Below are 22,833 nucleotides of genomic sequence, written 5' to 3'. Positions count from 1 at the left end.
ATCATCAACATTGAAAAGTAAAATTTAATGTAAGGAAGCATAACTACTAAAACACTATGATCAGAACATTTTAGTTCCTCAAATTACAGAATTAGTCAGCTAGAACAATCCTGCAGCAGAAGAAATTCACACAAAAATGTTCTGTGAATCTTTTCAGTAGTACGACTCAAAAGCCAGTACCAACATTTATTTATTAATTCTGTCTGTGTTAGCCAGCTGTTAGAATAGGAAAAGCAACGTGCTAATTACTAACATTAATAATCATGCATACTTCTTTTTATTAATCAGATATTTCAATGGCCAGACAACCAGCAATTCACTGAGAGTTTATATACTTAACCTGTTTATTTCCGCCCTGACCAGCCCCATTTGGCTTAATAACTGGTGACAGAATTATCTCACTACTTTATTTACTTCTATCACCACTTTTTATGCTGGTCTGCAAACTTTGGTGTTCATGGCACCAATCAAACATCTTACAAAACTCTTAAGTAATTTTTGTATTAATATGTTTATCTTCTACTACCTTTCCCCAAGTGTATCAACATACACAGCTACACTATTCAAGCTCTGGCTTCATTGAAAACAAAAAAAGCCCAGAAAGTACAGAAAACTTTGCTGCGAAATAATTTTACTGAAAAAAAATTGACCTTAAAATAGACCAGTTTTAGTAACAAGTGTTCTTAATAGATGAGTCCCCCACAAACTTTAGAAGGTGTTACTCCTCATCACAGACCATTCCACTGAAATTATTTTGAAGGAGGATCCTGAAGAAGTTTTACTATGAGGTATCACTGTTCACTGTTAAATTCCCAGAAACATTCTGAACACTCCCATGAATCTACTATTCAATAACAAGGCATAAGGGTATTAGCAACCCTTATACTATGCTATATTGATTTCTCTCTAACAGGCTGTAGTATGAGCAGTCTTTAAAGGAAGCTCTTTTACGTGTTCATACCTAATCATATCTCAGTATTTCCTGAGGAATCAAAGCTTTATTTAAACGTTACTGTAGATATCAAGCTGCCACCAAATTAAGCCATTTTCTATTTAAGGTGAACAATTATGAACATAAATTGTGTTACTACAAATAAGTGCTTTTATAACAACTATATGCATTTAGTAACCAAATTAAAAATCTTACCAATTAGTATCTGATGAAGCTGCTTGGATGTCAAAGTTAGACTACAATCTTCTTTCTCCTGGGTAGAAGATGGGATAGCACTAAGCCCACTCCAAATCTGTGATAAGCACAAGACATCGCAGAGCAGGATCAAAATTCTTATGCTTTTTTATATGGTAAACACATTATGCTTACATTACTACTCAAGCATTTAACTTACTTCTTTGATTGAAGATTTAGAACCAATTGCTGCCAATTTTCGACTAGTTAATAGGCAATTCTCATCTAAAGGAAGCATTCTGAACTGTGGTTTCTGCTTGTGAAAATCTGTGATTGAGATCTTTGGTGACATAAGCCCTTCAGCTGGTTTAAGGCCTATGTTCACTGAATTATTATAAATAGAAAACTGCCTATAGGGGAGGGAAAAAAAAAGAATATGGACATCTAGAAGTTTGAGCATTGCATGTTCTACACATTAAACTATTTAAGACTTTTAAACATAACAAATAATACTTTAAGTAGGACTATTTCATTATTTAAAAAACCTCAAGTACAGAAAACACCTTGAAAAATCTTTTACTGTATTCTCTAGGCAAGGATTATCATCTGTTGCGCATTTGTGGCAATTGCTTAGCTAAATAGGCTGCAAGCGTTACGGCTATCAAAATATAAATATAAATACTATAACATGTCTAAAATATCTCTTAAAGAACAATTAAGTTGTACAGTCAAGCACTTAAAAGGTTAGTAAATGCCAAGATTACAAAGGATCCTTTAATTGCATATGTCTGAACTGGACAACTTATAGCCTAATTTTCAGAGCAATTAACTCTTCTTGATCAAAGTTCAACTCCAATCAATCAATTTCACCTGCAACCAAGAGATGTGAAACTTCCAGAGATCTTACACAGATGTTTTGTATCAAGTATTCAGAAAATTATTATCATGTTTGATAGTAACAGTGAAATTCATCTGATAACTGTGAAATTTTCCTTTCTGTTCTTGCTCCTTGTGCAATATACCTTGAATACATGCGTTATGGTCACATAAACAACAGTTCACTCACTACACAACACCAGTTCCTTTCAAGAAAACCATACATCACGTGCATGAATAAAAATAAAATAAATCCAGCTCTGCAGGTCTTGTCTGAATCATAATGTATATACACACAGCAAGGTAAATTGAGATTACAAGAATAATCCACTGGCATTATTAATTTTTAAATAATGGAGCTTACAAGCTTAACATTCTTAAGGTATTACTTCTCTTGCTTTAGAAGCTTTACAGGCTTTTTTTTAAAAAAAAAAAAAACAGCCTTTTAAAAGTAGCAGAGCTATCAGTTCTGCTTTTCCATGATTTTGCTCCACAGCGTACCAATCAAATACACAAATTCATGAAGTGAGAATTTACTATAAGGCTAGAAGACCAATACAATCCTTTATTCTTATCTGCTTCATTCCACAATGAAGCTAGACACACAATGAGCTAGACACACTACTTGAAAATACATACAATTTATTACATAAAAAGAAAACAGAATCCAATACAATCAATATTACGTTTTTCCTACTAACCATAACCAACTCTTCTTAAACCTTGGCATCTTATTTTAAATTCATTTTAAGATTAATTTCAAGTTCCAGGCCTCTGCCCCTACATTTTACCCAGGAAGTGTCTAAATGAACATTTGAACAATACAGGTTTAGAATGTATTACAAATGAAGGTCCCAACACCATAAGCATTTCAGCATGGGACAAATTTAGGTATACTATTGGTGCCACTAAATTAATTCTGGACATATATACACATATTTTTCATGAGCCTAAAGTATTTATTCGTCCTTTAAACAAAGTCTTACCTAGTAGCATCTTTCTGTAAACGACGTTGTCTTAAACTAGAAATGAAGTCTGTGTAGTATTCCTTATGCGCTTCTTTTGACAGTCGTTCACAGTCAGTATAAGAAAACTCTGGATCTATATAATTGTATCTCTCAGTCTTTGTGAAAATAGTCCTAAATATTTAAAGAGATTTGTAGTTTCACTACATGTGTAAAATGATTCTGGGTCTTGTTACAATGAAAACATACATATTTTGCTATTTATATATTGTATTTCAAACATTCTTTTTATCACAGCTGATTATTAATATTTGACCTTGTAAAGGCAAGCATAAAAATGAAGTATTGAAACTGTAATAGCTACATTTGTAGTTTCACATAAGAAAAGCAACTCAATAAATTTATGTGCAAGAGGCTCAAGGTTAAGTAGAATTCAATGAATTTTAAATAACTTTCAGCCTGAAAAAAAACCCAACAGTAAACTGTTATGAGTAACCAATCTTGATCTGCTATACAGTATATACAAATGTGTGGTTTTAAATATTGTATTCGTATAATTCTTACCTGTACTTTTTATTCCGTTCGCTAGGCCTAATGCTGGCTGCACGGTCATTAGGAAAAGCTATAAGTGCATCACCCTCACAATTCCTGTTTATCCGGTGAGTATGAATTTGTGTCTGGGTTGATTTAAGTATTGCCGCAGGTGCTGAATCAGTGCACTGTCCTGTGCCATCAGCTACAAACTGTCCAGTTGCATTGGAAATTATTGGTGTTATACCTTCAAATTCAAATAAAACATGTTACATACACTTATACTAATACTTTCTAAACAAAATTCAAAGTATTAGAAAAGTATTTCTTAATTTATACTGGTCCACCCAGTAGTGCAACAATCAGTCACCCATCCCATTATGTTCTCCTCAGACAAGAGGAAAGAAGGCATTCAGACCACACTAACAGCTAACAGCCTTCCCCAGCCTAGTTCACAGTTGAATAAATACTAGAGCCCAAACCACTAGTATTCAGTCCAAGCTGTGATGCTTTGTCTCACACATGCACATGATCGAACACTCAGAGCTGCCTCTGTCACAACACTGTCCATGGTGTCCTAAAGCTTGTCTTAAGGGCTGCAAACACAGGCATGATTTCTGAACAAGAATTCCCAATCTATCACAACTAAAAAGAGAGCTCAGATCTTTTTCACTCTAGTTTTAAAAAAGCACATATACATTAAAGAGAAAAACTGTGACAGAAACTAGGCCACGTGTTTGCCTACCTCCCCTTACATAAAGATACACGTTTAAAACAGCACTATAAAAAAGTCCATTCTTCACTGCCCCTCCCTCCCTCGCTTGCAAAAAAATTGACACATTAAAGCAAACATACTGGTTTTACCCACTTTATCCTTACTTTATTCTAAAATGGCTACCAAAACACCCTACTTTCCATCCTCCAAACTATAGGAGTGATTACAACATCCACTGTCCAGGGAAGGACAATTTGCAGGAAGCTTTATTCCAGTCTCTTTCCCCCTCCACCAAATACAGAGACACAAATGCACATACTCATCCACAGAGGCTATGAGAAAAGAACAGGAAGATACCAAACCCATCTATATAAGGATCTGAAAAAATTTACGTTCCTTCCACACTTCAGTAAAGCTTAAAAGCAAAACACAAATATCAACAGCCTATAGAATACAAATAGCCCTCATAACCTCTTTATAAACCTGCATATAGGAGCAGAATGGGGACATTAATAGAGTGAATGGTAGACAAGAGTATTCAGAAAAGCTGACAAAACTTGAATACTACATTAAAACTTTGATCCACAGAAACGTATTTTAACTGTGTTTTTGAAGCAGGAAAACTGCGGTAGTTCTGGATTTCAACAATAAAGCCCAGAAATTGCAAAACTTAGTTTCCTCATCAATTCTTGATTGCCATGGAGTTGAAATACCTTCTTGAAAGTAGCAGGAATGTCCAGTGGTTCATCAACCATTCTGATACTTGTAGAAACAGCATTTTATACTGACTTTCCAATAACTGCCTCTTTTTACTTCCCCACAATGCAATTTTTTTGAAGAAAAAAAAAAAATGGGTATTGCTTTCCTGTTTTTCACTAGCAAGTACATCTTCAAGTGGACAGCAGTCAGTTAAGAGGCATTCAAGCTCCCCTCCTTACCTACACACAGAAACCAAATGCACCTCTGTGTACTACCACTAGTACTACCTGCAGATGCTATGGCATATTTGATGCTAGAAAAAGCCACATTTCCCATGACTGGTTTTAAAATATGGTGACAAGTTTAGTGAAATCTACTGTAAAGTGGTGGTTCATGGGACACATTAGGAACATGAGGAGCAAATTAGAGACTAATTATTGCATATCCTGAAAGATTCTTTATGCTGGCACAGGCTTCATAAGATAGGAAGAGTCAATGGACATGGGACAGGTAGCAGGCTGTATTAACTGGCAAATTCATCTGGCACTACTAACTTTCAACCAATGAAGAATACCCTGTTATCTTTCCTAATTTCTTCCTGTGCTTTACCCACCTCCCTACTTACAACTGAAACATACTAGCACTGTGAAATGGCATTGCTGCCAAAAACTGAAGCTTTTATTTTCCTATTTGTAGAAGTTAAATAATCATATGATGAAAATTTATGCTTTAATAATTCAATTTATTAAAATATGGGGGGACAGGTACCATTATTTTAGCCACTGTTTTATACTCTTATGGGTATATGTCATATAATTGAGCATTCCTTCAAATCTCAAAGAGATTTTTAAAAAACAAACTAAAAATAGTAAAAAATTCTTCTTTAAAATTTAAAAAAATGTACCTTTAAAACATTTTATCACTTGTCACTTATCTATCATCTTACCAGGATTAATTTTGAATAGAATGTTTTTTCGCTTAGATTTGCACACACCAATGAAGCTCAAATATATTTGGTGAAAGGACATCTTCGAAACCTGAAAATTATTTTTCTCTAGTCCCATACCAATGATATCAACAACTTGCTTCACTTTAAATGTTCCTATTTGATGTGGAGAAAATGAAAATATCACATCCTGGGGAAAAAAAAAAAAAGTCGTTATGAGACATATGAGGCAGAAAAGCAAAGAGAAAAGTTTTGTGTAATTCTCTGTTTAATTGAGTCACTTCTCTCCACTCTTACTTCTAAGATAGGTGTTCAAACCTAGGTCTTTAGAATATGCCAACTGCCACAAATAAATTGGCAATATAAGAAAACATAAAACCGCTACACATTAGAACACCACAAACTCTCACTTGCTCACTTCTGGGAAAAGTTGTTCTCTCTTGTGCCCTGAGTTACAGGTTTGTGAAATTATAAATGTCTCCATAGTTGACTTAAATTTGGCAAAGTTTCTTCCATTAAAAGAAATGTTATCTAACTAGTATTTGTTATTTACTGAAAGAAATTGAAAGGATCCGCAAAGGTTTGAGTATAACTCAATCTTCTCAAGTCAGTGAAATATCAAAAAATTTAAAGCCAGGAAAAACCTGGGTAAAGTTTCTTGAGTACTACAATCATTTTTTCCAAATTTAAAATAACACTTGTTGCTTCCTGGAGTACAGGAAAGAGCATTAAAAGACTCTACATAAGGAGAAAAAAATTATGTATTTGGCTGATATCAAACATCATGGCTACTGAAGTGAAATTGTTCCGGTTTACTTTCAAGAAATTCCGCCACTGACCACTGTAAAGTAATCTGCATATCTACATAATCTAAGAAAAAGAGAGTTACCTTTGCAGATTTTTTTGTTATTTTTCCTTTTTCAGGAGAAATATTAAAATGAGCAATCTTGCGGAAGCTGAATGTTGCTGGAAGGGACTCAGATTCATTTCTGAGTATGCACAGAACTTGTGTTTGTTCACCCAAGAAACAGTCCATAAACTTAATAACTGGTCCTGGATTAAAAGTTAACATGACAGGAAGCCCAGTACCTGTCAAAGCCAACTCCACGTGATGAGAATGATTCACTGCATTAGACAAACACAATAACAAACAAACAACCTCACACACCTATTAGCTTACAAACAGAAAAGTCATAATGTAGTTGTATGGTAGCAAAAACAAAAAGATATCATAATACAATATGATTTATAATGCAATTTTCTAGAAACTTAACACAGACATGCTTACTTGTAATGGCTGTTAGATCATATTCCCTCATTAAGGATGTTGAGGGTGATCAAATATTCACTTGAAAATGCACAAAACTGGTATTACCAAAATGCTGGTGACTTGCAAATGGCTGGGGGTTTTTAAATGTCCTCCAAATATTTACATTTATAATTAAGTTCTAGGTGTTCACTACCAGCAGGTTTACTCACAACATGCATGATTCCCTCTTCCTTTCTACTCACTGTTCAAAGATTTTTTGGTGCTAAAGCATTAAAGATGTAAGTTACAATAATGTCTTTGCATTGATATAAATAAAACACATACAGGTTTCCCATAAAACTGCTAAGATGAAGAAGAAATTATAAAAAAGAAATAAATCAAGATATACAGTTTTATCATCCATATATACATTTCTGAGGGTGACTATACATCTCTGATAACATACTTGTGATTGATGTGGCACCATCACTGAGGGCCTGCAGATAGCCATCTTTATTCCCAACAGCTTCAAATCTCAGAAACAGTACGTAATCTTGCTGGAGTGAATGAGTGATCACTGAAAAGTCCCTTTTAAATTTCCTGTAAGAGTCACAATCTCTAATTACAATATGGGGAAAAAACAAACCACCAAACCCCAACCCACAAAAATAATGAAGGCTTATTTTTCCTCACCCAGTCTGGCTTCTTTGCTGTAGGTTACAGCTTGAACAAATGATCATTATACTTCCTTTCAGAAAATGGAACAGTAACAAATTTAAGCTCAACAATATCTGTATGCTTATTCTACAAGCCACTGGATATCTCTTCCCGTCTACAACAGTTTTCTTATCTAATATTACATGCATAATAACAACTTATAATTAGAGTTTAAGTGAGGGGAAATGGCAAGTGTGCTTTTTCTTTTCCTTATCTGAAGAAGAAATGTTCCTTTATGCTTACTTTTTTTTAATGGAATGAAAGCTCTCCAAAATGTTTCTTGGTGATGTAATACATATATATTCTTTCACAATGCTGCACATATACTACATCTTTACGAAATAAATCTGCAGTCATTAAAAAGGAACTTAATTTGACACTGTAGAACTCTGAACAATCTTTAGAGATTCAACATATTTAATGGGAACTGCAGTTACACTCCCTTGCAAAATCTAATAAAATCCTTATTCTCACAAAACAAGCTTAACCAATTCTTGGTTCAAATACATCCTTAATGTATAATAAAACATCTCCCAGATAATCACTTCAGACTTTGCTTTCTCATTTGTAGTATCATGCCAAGCAATTTCATTTAACACACATAAATACAGAAGACGACGTCCAGAAAAAATTTGCAGACACATTAACTCAAAATTATTTTCTCTAACACAGCTCTTTACAGAATAGTTTAGACCAATCAACTTGTGTGTGTATGTCTCATTTGAACCACTCACTTTGGACTAAAACACAATGTAACCACAGATTTCTCATAAGGTAGCAAGGTTCCTTGATTGGGAATGCACAAGATCAAGGTGGAAATATCTACATCTGTTGTCCTATTTTTGAGGCTTAAGTCTTGTAAAACAGCATCTGCACTCCTCTGAAGATCCGTCCCCTAAAAAATAATCAAAATGTGGAATAGTTCAGCCTGTTCTGCTTCCCCTATTGTATTTGGATTTTGTATTTTTCTCCTACACATACATTTTCATATCTTTCACAAGTAGAAAGACATAAGTAATAGCACTGACATAGTTACGTATCGCATGGCTAACCAATTTTTAAACATACATTTCATGTCAATGTTTTGAATTCCCTTTTTTAAAGATCATGCTCACTCAGATGATTTCACCGAGAAAAACAAGTGAAACCACAGACGCTTAACATCTTAGAATACCAAAATATATTTTGATAATTCCTACTACATGATAGGAAATCCAGTAGAACTTCAAGCAAAACCACTCAAAAAACCCAACAAAACAAACAAACAAAAAAAAAAAAACAAAAAAACAAAAACCCACACCCAGGCAACGTATTTAACATTGTTAAGGTTAAGATCTCACACAGCGAAACAGAAATACCTGAAGAATTTAATTCCAAGGTTAAATTATAGTACAATATTTGTTGGTTGGACTGAAGATTCAGTAAGTCTGTTCATCAGTAAATAGAATGACATAGTAAATGCTACTAGAAGGTGAATGTTAAGAAACAAAAAATGCAAAAGCAGAAATGAAAACAAGTTTTCAACTAAAATAAAAACCAGAACAATTTCTTACCATCTCTCCTCCAATGGCATTGTCTTCCAGGACTGCTACCCAGTCCATACACTCAGGACTTTCATTGTATAAAGATATCTGTTCAGTTTTTGAAGAGCCAAAGTAAACTGGTCCAAAGTTAATGCATTTCAATACATTTCCACAAGACACTCCTAGAACTTTAAGAACTTGTTCAACCACAACAGCTTTGATCCATACTTCAGTGCCGCCATGACCTTCCAACTCCACTCTGTCAGTAAGAGTAGCAATATAGTAAGTATCAATAGTAGGTAATGTAGAAAAGTGTTAGGAATAAGCAGTTTGGTTTATATTAGAACCTATGCAAAACTGAACCAAATCAGAGCATTTAAATCACTGGCTTTCCACAGATAAACTAAGCGGGGGGGTGGGGGGATTGGCGTAGAGGAGGGGAAAAAGAGTGTACTTGATTATGTGGTACCTGGCAGGAATATTACCAACCAGGAAGAATCACACATTACGTGGTGGAGTTTTGGGGAGCTTTTTGAGATTTTCCCCTTTTTTAATGTTTGAAACAATAGGAATGACATCTCAAAAGAATCAGAGATGTCCACAGATCATAAAAAGATTCTCAGAAATAAGAGCAGTGTATCTAGGTATCAATTTTGGCATATACTTAGTAATTTTCTCTTAGGCAACTGAAGCTAGAAATCCACTGAACAAGCATAAAAGAACTGCTGCTGTTCCTTCCTGAATGCTTGATCTTGATGATACACAGAATACCAAAGGACCATATAGACACTGTACAAATGTTTGTTATTAGAATTCTACTGGAACAAAGCATATTTGTTGCACAAAACAGTCAAATTTAGTAATATAACTTATTGTTCTAACAGAACCAACTATCCTTTTGAATAGCCTGTGACCTGAAAAAAATAAAAAATAAATCTTTGTTTTTAATAGTCACATATATAACTACACAAGTGATCTGGGAGAGGATCTCAAACTGTAAATATCGTCTTTCAACTTCCAAAGCATAACTACACAATTCTCCAAGACAGAAAAGAAATCCCAAAAAAATATAATAGTGAATTCTTCTGAAAATAATTTTGCTTGTGCATAAAAGCAAAATACTTAGAGGACAAGGCAAACAGAAATAACCAGGGTGTCTTCATCAAAACTGCACTATTTCTCTAACTCAAATTCCTGTCAAATACCCATTGTAAGACTTTCAATATTACCCTGTTTGTTTAAATACATATATACACACAAATTTATATATTTCTGTAAGGTTTGACAAGGAAACTTAAGATTTCATTTAGTCTATAGGATACAGCAACGACTACTAAGAAATACCAGATTCACTGACAGAATTCTGAAGAATTTAAGGCAGGAAACTGGTGAAGGATGAAATCTGAGCTCTGTGTAGTTATGTTCTTTCAGTTTAATAGATAAACTATCTACTAGACTGCAGGAGACAGTAGCCATTTAACCAAGATAGGGTGAAGAAAACAGTGGACAGAAAAGTAAAGGCAGAAAGCACGACATTTTGCAACCAAAAGGTTGCAACTCAGTAGCCAAAGGAAACATTGTATGAAGGAGGATGTAACTGTAAGGCAAAATACAGGTATCGTCTTCCCTGTCACCCTAACAGACTTTATTTATTTCATTTCCTTTTCCAATAGGCTACAAAAATACAAGAATGGGAAGAACTGAACTTTAAGTCATATACCTTAATAATTTAAAAACAAAACAGGAAACAGACACACACACACGCATACCCGCCAAAAAAACCCACAAAAACAACCACACCCTATTCACTATTATAAGAAAACAGGATTGAAAAGGACTTGCCAGACTGGTATCCACTTACAAATTCTGGCACTTCCTAAAAAGACAATATTCACCATTTGAAGAGAGCCAAGATAGGCATTTAAAAGAGTTAGTGGTTGCAAATACATTCCCTCCATTTAAAATAAGATACACCAAAGGGCATCATAATGTTTCTGAGACTCCTGAAACATACAGACCCAAAACAAAAATAGCAAAGTTACAGAAGCTAAAAAATAAGGAACACAGGATGTGTAGAAAGGTGAAAGATACAAAAGCTCACTGTTAGTTGTATACTGAGAGATGTGCAAACATCCCATACCATTATGACTTATGGGAGATCTTTAATAACACAGCCAGGTATACAATTTATGCATCGCTGTTCTGTGGAGATAATATAATCATCAAATTCATTTAATAAAAACAAATGTGGAAGACAGCAACTGACACCTAGGAGCTTAACTTTTTTAGATAAACATTCACAATAAAGACTAGCATTAATAACAGACAAAAATCTAATTTATAGAGCTGGATTTCTTCAGTCATACACTCACTTTATCACTTCTTTTATGATTCTGGGTACATCTGTGCAGATATCCACTTTAACTGTCTTTATAGATTTCGGCTGTACCACTCCACTGGTAGGTTCTATGTTAAGCAAGATAACCCCATCATATGATACTTTAAATGTACCTAAAACAAATAGAACAGTAAACAGGATGTTATACAAAATAAAGTTGCAGATTTATGTTCTTCTATTACACATTTGGAATTACAAAACACATAACGCAGGTATTCACAAGCAGTACATTTTCCAGTGGAAACAGGAACCATGGAGTTAATACTTTTCAAAACTATTTCTAACACAGAGTAAATCATTATTTCCAGGGTTTCTTTAACTATTACACCCACATGTCCAATGCCACTTTGCAAGCTGTGATTGTAACAGAAAAGATACTCACATTCCAAACAAAAGTGACTATATCCTAAAGCAGCTGTAACATTTAAGTTACGAGATAGTGTGCACATGGCCCTAGACAGCTACAGTAGTCAGAAAGTTAAGCACATATTGCAGGTAACAACAGTTTTCATTATTTGGTATGTACACAACACAGTTTATTGCAGAACACTGAATATTTCCAGGTTATAAAAATATTTTGTAAAACGTGAAAAAATATTAAATGTGTATTTAGCCAGCAGCATGAATTATGTGTCATTATATCACAGCAAGAAATTGTTTCAAATGTTGTAGGAAAAATGCACTGTTCGACCTCAGACAATAGATAATCTCTGATATGAGATCAGAAGCAGGAACAAAGGACTCATTTTGCACATGGGATGACACGCAAAATGTAATCCTTGAGTCACAGGCCAGCATACAGCACTTCCCGCTGATGCAGTTTACGTGCTGCCTGTTAGTGCGACTTGCTATATAACAATATAGCCTACAGATTGCTATATTACAGAGCCTACAGGAACACAGATTCAGTAGCTCTTCCTTTGTCTGCCCTCAATACATTTTTTGCTAAACACAGCTTTCTGTGTTTTTGCCTGTGTCCAATCCTGCAAAACTCCATCATGCAACCTGCATGTATCATGCAACAGTTTATAACTAGAAACACTTCCTATACAACATGAGAAATTTCACATCACACAAAGTAGTTGTAGATGCATATATAATGTAGGTTATCTCATCTTCTTTATCTACCCATAATTCCTCAAACAAAGACATTATTATGTATGAAGAAGAGCTGATTATATAAACTACATACTACATCTTTGGGCTGAGCTGTCTAGAAAAAAAATTTTTCCTTTGCTGTTTAGAAAAAATAAAAAATAAAATTCTGTTCTAACTACACAGCCATTTGATTTTCTTTTTTTAAATACTGCAACCCATGTCTGTGTTTCTACAATCATGTATTTTCTCTTGGTACAATATATCTTGTGGAAATCTATGGAGCAAATGTTCACACGACCTTGGCCTAATGCAAGTAAAGACACCTTGTGATATAATAAACAGCTATATAAGTGAGGAACAAAAATAATTAACTGCCTTAATATAGGTTCTTTGAAACTCAGCATAGTTGCCACCCTACTTCTAGGAAAGGTGTCTGCAGCTTTGTCCCATGGCAAAGGCAGTCAAATAGGTTACTTGGAGCATATAAGCATTCTTATGCTCCATTCTCCATGTTTCTTATACTCCTTGGAACGGTCCCTCCCAGAAGTGGAAGGCTGTGCATGTTTTGAAAGCTGTATGATTCAAAAGCTATAGCAGCAAGATAAAAGACCTCTCATTATCTTCAGTTCACTTCCCATCCTAGAGGACTTTAGCTCTGAAAGTACAGGGAGCTTGTAGTTGTTTATTTAACAGCTACTGAGATTACAGAATCACAAAGACAACAAAGCAAGAGCAGACGTGATCTGCTACTCTTTATGTTGCGCATAATAAACCTATGAGAAACTGTTATTTTTACATCTTTCATATGGGACTCAAAAGTAGAGAAGTCCTAAAATTTGGCAAAGTTCTAAATTTATTTTTCACCACTAAAGTGGAAACGTGGTACTGCCTACAGAAGCAATGGGCCATTTATAACACCTTTAGATACAATACTCATAATCTGCATAACCCAGAAGTTCAGTTAATTTCTACTTGGCCACTCAAGTGTTAACTTGCATAAAATTACATTTCCCAAGAAAATAAAATATTTGTATCATTTAATACATATTAAGTATTTACCTGAAGATGATCCACGGTTAGCAATACTAATCTCTTTACTAATTATTTTACTGTTTGCAATCACTGCACCAAAATTAATCTCTGACTCAATTTCCAGATAACAGCACGGAATTAATCTGCAGAGAAAAGACATGTTTATATTTTCCCAAAACTTGAAAATACCTTTGCATTTTTAAAGAAATGTGATTAAGCATTCCAGGGGAAGAGAGTTGTCCTTTTCTCCTAGTTCTCCTACTAGTGTTTACGCAACTCACTTCAGCAGTATAGTGTACACAGGGAAGATGTAAAAGAGATCTAGTTAGTCATTAAAGAGCTTGATAACTAACTAATGTAACTTTAAAACAATATAGCTTTACACATTTAGTTGAAATGGAATGTATAAATTTCTATTTAATTTCAAATACCTCATTATAGAACAAAGAACTTTAAATAAAACTATCTTGAGTTAGTTGCATCACAAAATAAGACCAAAGCCAACATTCATTATCAGCTGCCTGAACTAAAAGCAGAGAGAAAACACGCATGCCAGTTTCAATATATAATCTTGTTTTATAGATACTTTATGTGGCTTCAACAAAACTTATTATAACAGACAGAAGCGGATAATGACACAAATTATTTCTATTATTTAAGAGCCTCAACCAGCATGACATCACTGTATTGGGTACTGCTTAGCCATAACGAAAAGACCGTGCTCACTTCAGGAAACTTGTACTTTAAAGGTCCCAATTTCTAATATAATCACACCTCTGATCTCACATAAAACTGTGTTTGAAATCAATTCGAATTTTACATCAGCACAGCAGTCTATCTCTTCTTAACCACAAATAGGAACATGCAGGAACAATTGAATCTCATGATCTGCATTACGTGCAGTACAGAAGACTAAATGGAGAAGAAAGATAAATCTCCTTGGCCAAGCTAGGTAGACACTGCCCATATAATCTCTTGCATCAGGTAGGGGGGGAGGAGGAGGGAAAGGAAGGGAAAGAGAGGAAAAAAAGAAAAAAAAGAATCAGGAAATGCAACAAAAGAAGTTGCTCTTGAGAATGTTAATACACTGGATTTAATTGTCTTTAATAATTTATTGTAATGCAAAAAAAGTAGCAGATTCTTGAAAGATATGGTCTAGACCAGCAGGATGTGGAGGAAAAAAAAAAAAAAAAAAAACATAAAATTAGAAAAAATGAGCACACTTGAAAAGATCATAAAAACTTCACATTCCAAGAATTCAGACATTCTTCCAAGAAGCTTTGTTAGAAAAATGAAACACAAGTATCTCTCCTCTCAAGATCCAAATACGTAATATCTCAAGTAGACAGGAATAAGCATAAATTCTAACTGCAGTGAGATTTTCTAGGACATATGGACCTTGAAAAAAGAGAGATAGTCAAGTTAAAGGTTTTGAGGTTTGTTTTTTAATACAGGGTGAGGTTTGGTTGGTTGGTGGTTTGCTGGTTTGGTTTTGGTTGGGGTTTTTTATGAAGATGGAAATGCCTAACTTCAAATGTTTTCTTAATATTTTTTAAAACAAAAAAAAAAATCTTAATTATTGTATTTCAAAAAAAGAGTTTGGATGCTGCCATTAATCCTTAAAAAAAAAAAAAAAAAAAATAGACACAAAAACCCAACCACAACTGGCTTGTTTGAAACACATTCCCAAACCTTGAGTATAAGTATTTTCTATGGCAATCAAATAGTTACATAATTAAATTATTATACTTGTGTTATTGAGCACATCATAAGTCCGTGGTTCTGTAGAGATTAAGCTAAGAATGTTGTTTGGTTTCCAAAACTTATATAAAATAGATGAGCCACAAATCAATGATTAACCACCGGATCTAGACTCATAAGCTAGGCAAATACGTAACAGCTATTTTACTTGAAAACCAAACAACTGTGCTATTAATGCCACTAAAGTACAATAAAATTCTCCCGGTGGCATTTTTTTCCTGAAAAAACTTAATTTTACAAAAATAAGTGGAACGTTACTGCAGTTTAATGTTGTATGGAAAACTAACCTCTCCTATACTCTCAGTGAATCTTATCCCAGACTAAAGATTATCTTAAAATGAACAGTAGATGCGATTGAAGGAATCACACAAATTGTTAGCAAAGAGGTTAAATCTTTTCACACTTTTCTCCTAAGTCACCAGTGAATTTTTCCTTCAATAAAATTCTACAGACAAAACATGCAGACCCACAGTTTCTACAAATTTATAGTGAATTATATAGGGTGATATGTACCTGTATAACTCATACAGAACTAAAAGCTGAAAAACAATATGATTTTGAAGAAAGAAGACTACAAATAAGCTAATAGGTAAGACAGAAGTAGCAGACATTTAAAGAGGCCATTCTGAATAATATCAGAATAATATAAGAAAAATATTTCTTATACAGTAACACATTATCTTGGATTATATTTATGAATTTTCTGAATTTGCTGTCACATGCTTTAAAGCTTAATTCTGTTTTGCAGATGTAGAACTCTTCAAAGGTACTGCCAGTACACAGTCTGAGTGACATTCACCAGAGAATGAAAATAAACCCTATCTATGAGTTGGCAGAGACAAGAAATTTTGTTTGTGTCATAAAAATATACAGTGATTTGATGTAAATCTAAGTATAGCCTTAACAATTTTTAAAATCACTTATTTCAATTCTTGACATTATAGGAATTACTGTTTACTATATTATTATTGATACATCAGTAGAAATAATATTTAAAATATTAAAAAATATACAAACTTTTAAATAGGAAGTGAAAAAAACACATCAGAATTAAATAAATTTGGGGGAGAGAGGGTGTCTGTCCCCCAAAACAGAACATTGCAAATATTTCCTTGAAAATATTTTCAGGTTATCCCATCAAATTAAACAGTTTTGTGGATATTTCATAGTGGCAATGCAATTTTTATCAAAAAAATCTTTTTACTAGTAGTTCTCAACCAGTGTTACACTATGTACATTAGTTTCTCAAAATGGTTGGTGGTGCATTTTAAACTATGTTTGTACAGAAAAATATATTATGTATTTAGTGACCCTTCAGTGCAATAATTGATTATCATCTATCTATAAACAGCAGACATGCATGATGCAAAATGCATTTGGGAGAAGACAAACTCCACAGAAAAAAAACAACTAATTGGAAGTGTTATTTCCAAGCCTCCCAACAGTAGACTGCCTTTTGCTAAAAAGAGACAAAATTTACAACAACTTGAAAACCCCATATCAGACTTAACTACTTGTGTCCTACATTAACAATAGTACATTATATTAAGATTTAAGATGAAATGAGGAAAAGCAAATCAGTGAAAAAGATCATGACATAAGAGGTAAACGAAATGTAGGAGTATTGCTTATATGAAAGCAAATCCCTACACATTTCAGGCTAGCATGAGACATCTGTAGGATTGGTTGATTTTTAAAAATAACTCATATACTAAATAATCTCCATGGAAATTCCTTTCTGTCCATACATGTAATTTGTAATGTTAAGATTTTCATAAAAAACTATGATTTGCAATCATTTATGGGATTAATCTGTCCTAATTTAGGCATCTAAAACCTGGACCTGTAAACAGAAGTTTGTCATTCTAATTTCTCTTTGTAGACAAAGGAGAGAAAGGTACACCAGAGCAATTCCCTCTCATCCTGGGATAACCACCTAGCCTAAAACTGATAAACTATATTTAGAAGCTTACTTTTTTGAACCAATATATGTTATATACAGTATATGACATATATCCATATATACACACATAGATGGGCACACACAATCACACACTGATTGACGAAAATGATCCTTGAATTTGTGACCTTATTCTAAAACACACACCGTATTTTTAGAATTTGGCAACATGTGTTTCACTATAATTCAGTTTTGCAAATATGGACAATTACTATAAAAATCTTTTATGTAAGTAGTTCAGTAAGGAGGGAAAACATTAAGATTAGATGTTAACTTGTCTAATGTTGATACAGAATTAGAAATTATCAATGTTATCACAACCAATTTAGAATAAAACAAAAACAAAACCCCAAACTCTTTCTAGGATCTTAGAGGGACATCACCCCAATTAACTTTTTACCTGTGTGCTGCTCGGGAAAAAAGAAAAAAAAAAAAATCTTAGTTTTGTAAGGAAACTTACTATTTGTTTTCAATGTAATAGACAGATTAATTACATAGCCATATGTTACATGTATTAACAAATCTTCCACAAGATCAAATTGCAGATAGTAACAGCAGCAGATGAACTTTTGACCATCGTACCCAAGCAGGGGGATATCAACTGTGTCATTTTCTATCAAAAGAAGTAGTCTATCTCGAATATCTTCTTCCCTCTCCGGATAATATTCCACAAGAGCTGTAACTTGAAGTCCAGATGCAACAGGTTTTTCTGGATTTTTCACAATCAATTTAAACTGCAATTTAAGAAAACATAATTTTTTTTTAAAATTGTTAAATATTTCTAGATTAAAAAACATATACATGTGGTTCATTTTCAGAAGAATATGCAGATTGATTTAAAAGTCACAACCACCTTTAAAATATGCATGATTTTATAAAATTTCTCCTCTTATTTACAAAAGTCCAGACTTTTTACAGCAAAACAGAAAGACAGAATGAATACTAACCCATCAAATTACATGGAAGAGTTGGTTTAGCAAAATATCATTTCTAGTCTTTCCAAGAGAGCTCTGGCTTTTCCTACTGTTGCAGTAAACCTTCTGAAGCAACACAAAATCAAGTCAGCTACTACTCAGTGCAGAATTTTTTTAGTACCTGAGAAAGTAACGTGAATTAAATCTCAGGCCAAAGCAGCAACAGAAGGAGACAGCATAAGAGTTTTCTCTAGGTCTGACCATCATTCAGCTGATGTCAACAGAAAGTGTCACTGTACATTGAAAATCTGATTGAAAGGCCCATGGCACCTGCAGTTTTGAGGGTCATATGAAACAAAAGAAAACCAGAAGCAGCTGACAGAAAGCACCTTTCTCCTCTCTCAAAAAATAGTCCTGGATTTGTTGCTGTCTGTAAGCATCTGCTTATATCCAACACTCCCCGCATATCTTTCCTTAAACAGAATACACAAGTAACCTACTAACATGCAGTAGGAAATCCTGCAGTTCCCACATTCCTAGGAAAGCCTCACAGCAAGGTCTAGAGCTCCTTTGGTGTTTCAGTTCCCTTACGATTCACATCACTCTGTGCACAATAGGCTTCTGCTCTAAATGCCCAGTTTAATTAATGTTTATTTCTGAGAGTCATCCCAATATCTGTTCTAATTGAAATATGCAAACATATAATTTACTACTTGCTGATTTTATTGTCTGAGCATCTCTTTCTATTCCTTTAAAATTCTCCTAGCAGTACAAAACTCAGCTAAAGGAAATTTGTTATGTAACATGCATCATGATTACAGGCTTGATTTTGAAAAAGTAGCCATGTTTTAATTTTGAAGTGTGTAAAATTTCTCTCTTCTCTAAAGAGAATTACACAGCCAAGGGAAAATGAATATATTGTATTGTATTATGAACTTTTAATGAAACCTATGGAAAACTACTTTGTGAGCTAAATTCCTTGAAAGGCATTTCTTGGCCATGCACTATGACAGCTCAAGGAAGGTTATTTTTCAGTTCTTGCACTCTATGAATGTAATGCCTCAGAACATTTACAGATGAGTCATACACTTCAGAGCCATGTATTCACAGATACCAGCATAAGGTCTGGGAACGAGAAAGGGCAATACAACAGACATTTCTGGAACTGAGCATGTGAAGCAGAATCTTGTCCCTTAACTGTTATCTCATGCACAATAGCATTAAAACACTCAGCAAAAGGCATGAGATACTCACAGAGGTAAAAACTCTTAAGCTATGAGAGAGTAACATTTTCTCTTTTCTAAAATTGACTCTGCCTTTCCTTCTGGAGCACATGAAAAATTGATAAGGCTCATGAAAACCAACAAAACAGAATAAGCTCAGCCCTACTAAATCAAGCACTCCCAACAGTTTCCAGCTTGTTCCAAAAGTCATCAGTTACAGTGTAGTAAAATCAAGCTGTCTACATTGTGCAAATTAGCAAATTTTAGCAGGGGGATAAAATGCATATGTATTCTTGGCCACTCTTGCCCTCAAAAAGAAAGGCTGAGTAGTCCGATAGTGAAATTATCCAATTATCCATCATTTTGATGACTACCCTGGGCTATATTCATAGTTCAAGCTGCTGTGAACACAAAGTAACATCAGCTTCTGTTCAACCCTTTGATCCTAATTTTAATGTAATTAACAGAAAATAAACTAGCTAGATGAAAGACCAATACAAAACTACTAACTACAACTGGGTTTTGTTGGACCCACATAGGTTACAAGTAAAGGGCTAAACTGGTTAGAATTGTAAAGATGGATTTGCCTTTAAAAAGTCTGGCTATGCAATGATTTTTCCAGAACTAATCAGATGCTATTAATAGTAATCATAGTATCTTGACAAAAGATTGTAAAGCTGAGAAAGCTCTCCGCAAACAAGCACCACAAATGGACTACTAAAAAAACTTAGAATACAATACAGAAATGGGGTAACAAAACTATCAATCAGCCCTATGGAAATCCAAGCAAAAACAATTTCAAAAATTGTGCCCTTCAGCTGATCAGGAACACTTCACAGATTTGGTGTTCACACCATAGCAAAGTGATCCATTTCTACATAACGCTCCCTGAAGTAATGAGGAACTCATGGGCTTCTTAAGGGATAAAATTTGTGGAAAGTGCAAAGCCAGCCAGTAAAGCTAAGCAGGATTTGTTACCAACAAGGGACTTGATACGGTAAGACATACAAGAAAGTTAATTTACTTCAACTGAAACGATGGATTTAACAAACAAGGTAGCTCCCTTCAAATTGCTCCTTTGAAGCTCTGTAAGTATCATAGAAATGAGACCTACACACTCACACAAGAACACAATAAACCTGGACTGGCTCCCTCCTTCAGAACTATCACACAAGAAGCAATTCAGTCAACTTTGGCTCTAAGAATAGCCTCTTATTCTTTCCAGTTTATCCAGTTACACAACTATTTTAAATTAATTTCCAATTCACTGGCAAATTTCAGACTCATAAGGTGCTCAGGCACCCGGGGCAGCATTTTCCATTTGCAGTAGCTGAACACAGACAAGCTGAACACAGACAAGCTGCCCAAGCAGCCTCTTACACAGGACCCACCTAACTGGGCAAACCTGTGGGCAGACATCCCCATGCAAAACTGCCAAAAATAAAAGCAGGGCCTCGAGATGCACTTTTCCTCTGGCAACGTTCTGCACCTCAAGGAGGGGCTGGCAAGCACAAGGTGAACGGGCTGCGGACCAGTTCCTCAGGGCAAGCCCGGCAGGGATGGACAGACCAACGGGACTCGGGGTCGGGTGTTCTCACGAAGTGCTACTGTTATTCACACACACTGGAGTGGTGCGAGGTGCTGTGCAAACACACACAGAGCCGGCAGCAGACTTGTAGAGAGCGGCAGGCCTCGACGACACTACACCCGCCCGCCCCGGCCAGGGGCCGTGGGGGCAGACACTCCCCGCCGCTCCGCTCCCGGCCACCCCTCACCTGGGGCCGGCGCGGCGGCAGCAGCTGGATACGACAGCTCTCCGCCCGCCGGTTCTGGACGCTGAGCGCGGCGCGGTAGCAGCTCCCCGGCACCGCGTCCCTGAAACACAGCTCAGCCGGGGCAATGCGCACCCCGGCCACGTCCCGCCACCCACCCGCCATGGCCGCCTCAGCCAGGGGGGCAGCGCGTCCTGGAGACGATCGCTTAACAACGGACGCAGGACGCTGATTGGAAGCAAAAGAGCGGCGCTTCCAAACCCACCAATCGGAAGAGGAGAAACGGGGTAGGGGCGGGCCGAGCCGAGGCGAGCGGTGCGGCCGACGCGAGCGGCGGGGGCCGGGCGTCGTCCCCGCCCGCGCGGTGTCGTTGCCCAAAGGAAGGGACTTCTAGCCCGAAGCTGTGGTGTTTCCTTGTGGTCTCTCTAGGCGCGCTACCTGGGTTTGCCCTTCTACGCCCTGACACACTGTGGCCTCGGCAGGTGCCGACGGCCCCGGCAGGCAGGGATGGTGGGACAGGTGGGGGGCCGCCATTCCATGGGCACGGTCGGACAGGAGCTGGAAGGAAATAACCCCAGACCCGCTGGTTTTTGGAAGTGCACCAAATTGGCTACATCCCATTGGCCTGTGTTTACCAGTGCAGAGATACCTGAGCTGATACCTCCTGTGGGGCTCGGGCTTGGCCAGCATGGACCCTCTTGTTCACCATAGGGGTTTTCCAGCTCTTGAGTCGCTCTCCAACAACAGGCCGGGACAGTGAAGGATAATACAAACATGGATACTCTTCCCACCCTGGATTAAACTGAAATAAAAATGGCCTGATTTCTGGGCATGCCTGTTAACCACGGTCATGGTCTACACAGAACCAGAGCAGGGCACTAACAAGCTGTCTGCAGTGCCAGCGACTACAGTAATAATTCATTGCATGCATTTACTGACTGGTGAAAGATGTGTTCCTGTTCTGTATCCCTATGTCTTCCGATGCTGTAATTTAAGTGGTAAAATGAAGTTGGCAAGAATCCAGCACTTACGCAGACTGGGAGGATAATGGACTATGTTGTGGTTTTGCTTCAAAGTAGCGGAAACAAGGAGGGGGAACAGCACGCACAGCATGCACGCAGAGCCTCAAACTTCAGTTTTGATTAACCCAAAATGTTTTGCCTGGGATTACTTCATCCCTTGAAAGTGTGTGAGGGCTCAAATTATTTATATTTTAAAAGTCAAATGTGAGAAGCTGCAAACATGGATGGCACAGATCAGGAGAACTGCAAAGTACAAAAAGGGCAAAAAGCCTATTTTTAATGGGTCAAGAAACCTAGAGGGAGCAA

General features: G+C 36.0%; 1 protein-coding gene across 1 annotated transcript in view; it reads right to left on the bottom strand.

The window, feature by feature from the left end:
* Nucleotides 1–21,670, bottom strand: part of CFAP47 (cilia and flagella associated protein 47) — a 347,392-nt gene extending 325,722 nt beyond the window's left edge. The window contains exons 1-13 of the mRNA XM_074816879.1: nt 21,509–21,670; nt 18,179–18,330; nt 13,903–14,018; nt 11,720–11,858; nt 9,378–9,606; nt 8,559–8,719; nt 7,574–7,707; nt 6,748–6,983; nt 5,859–6,048; nt 3,532–3,745; nt 2,989–3,141; nt 1,347–1,536; nt 1,148–1,244 (exon numbers count right to left, since the gene is read on the bottom strand). Coding sequence (XP_074672980.1) covers nt 1,148–1,244; nt 1,347–1,536; nt 2,989–3,141; nt 3,532–3,745; nt 5,859–6,048; nt 6,748–6,983; nt 7,574–7,707; nt 8,559–8,719; nt 9,378–9,606; nt 11,720–11,858; nt 13,903–14,018; nt 18,179–18,330; nt 21,509–21,670 — 2,173 coding nt within the window. The remainder of the gene's footprint in view (nt 1–1,147; nt 1,245–1,346; nt 1,537–2,988; nt 3,142–3,531; nt 3,746–5,858; nt 6,049–6,747; nt 6,984–7,573; nt 7,708–8,558; nt 8,720–9,377; nt 9,607–11,719; nt 11,859–13,902; nt 14,019–18,178; nt 18,331–21,508) is intronic.
* Between the last annotated feature and the right edge of the window lie 1,163 nt (nt 21,671–22,833).

The sequence above is a fragment of the Strix aluco genome, chromosome 2 (genome assembly GCF_031877795.1).
Source record: "Strix aluco isolate bStrAlu1 chromosome 2, bStrAlu1.hap1, whole genome shotgun sequence".
NCBI lineage: Eukaryota > Metazoa > Chordata > Aves > Strigiformes > Strigidae > Strix > Strix aluco.
This window is presented reverse-complemented; position numbering and strand designations above follow the sequence as displayed.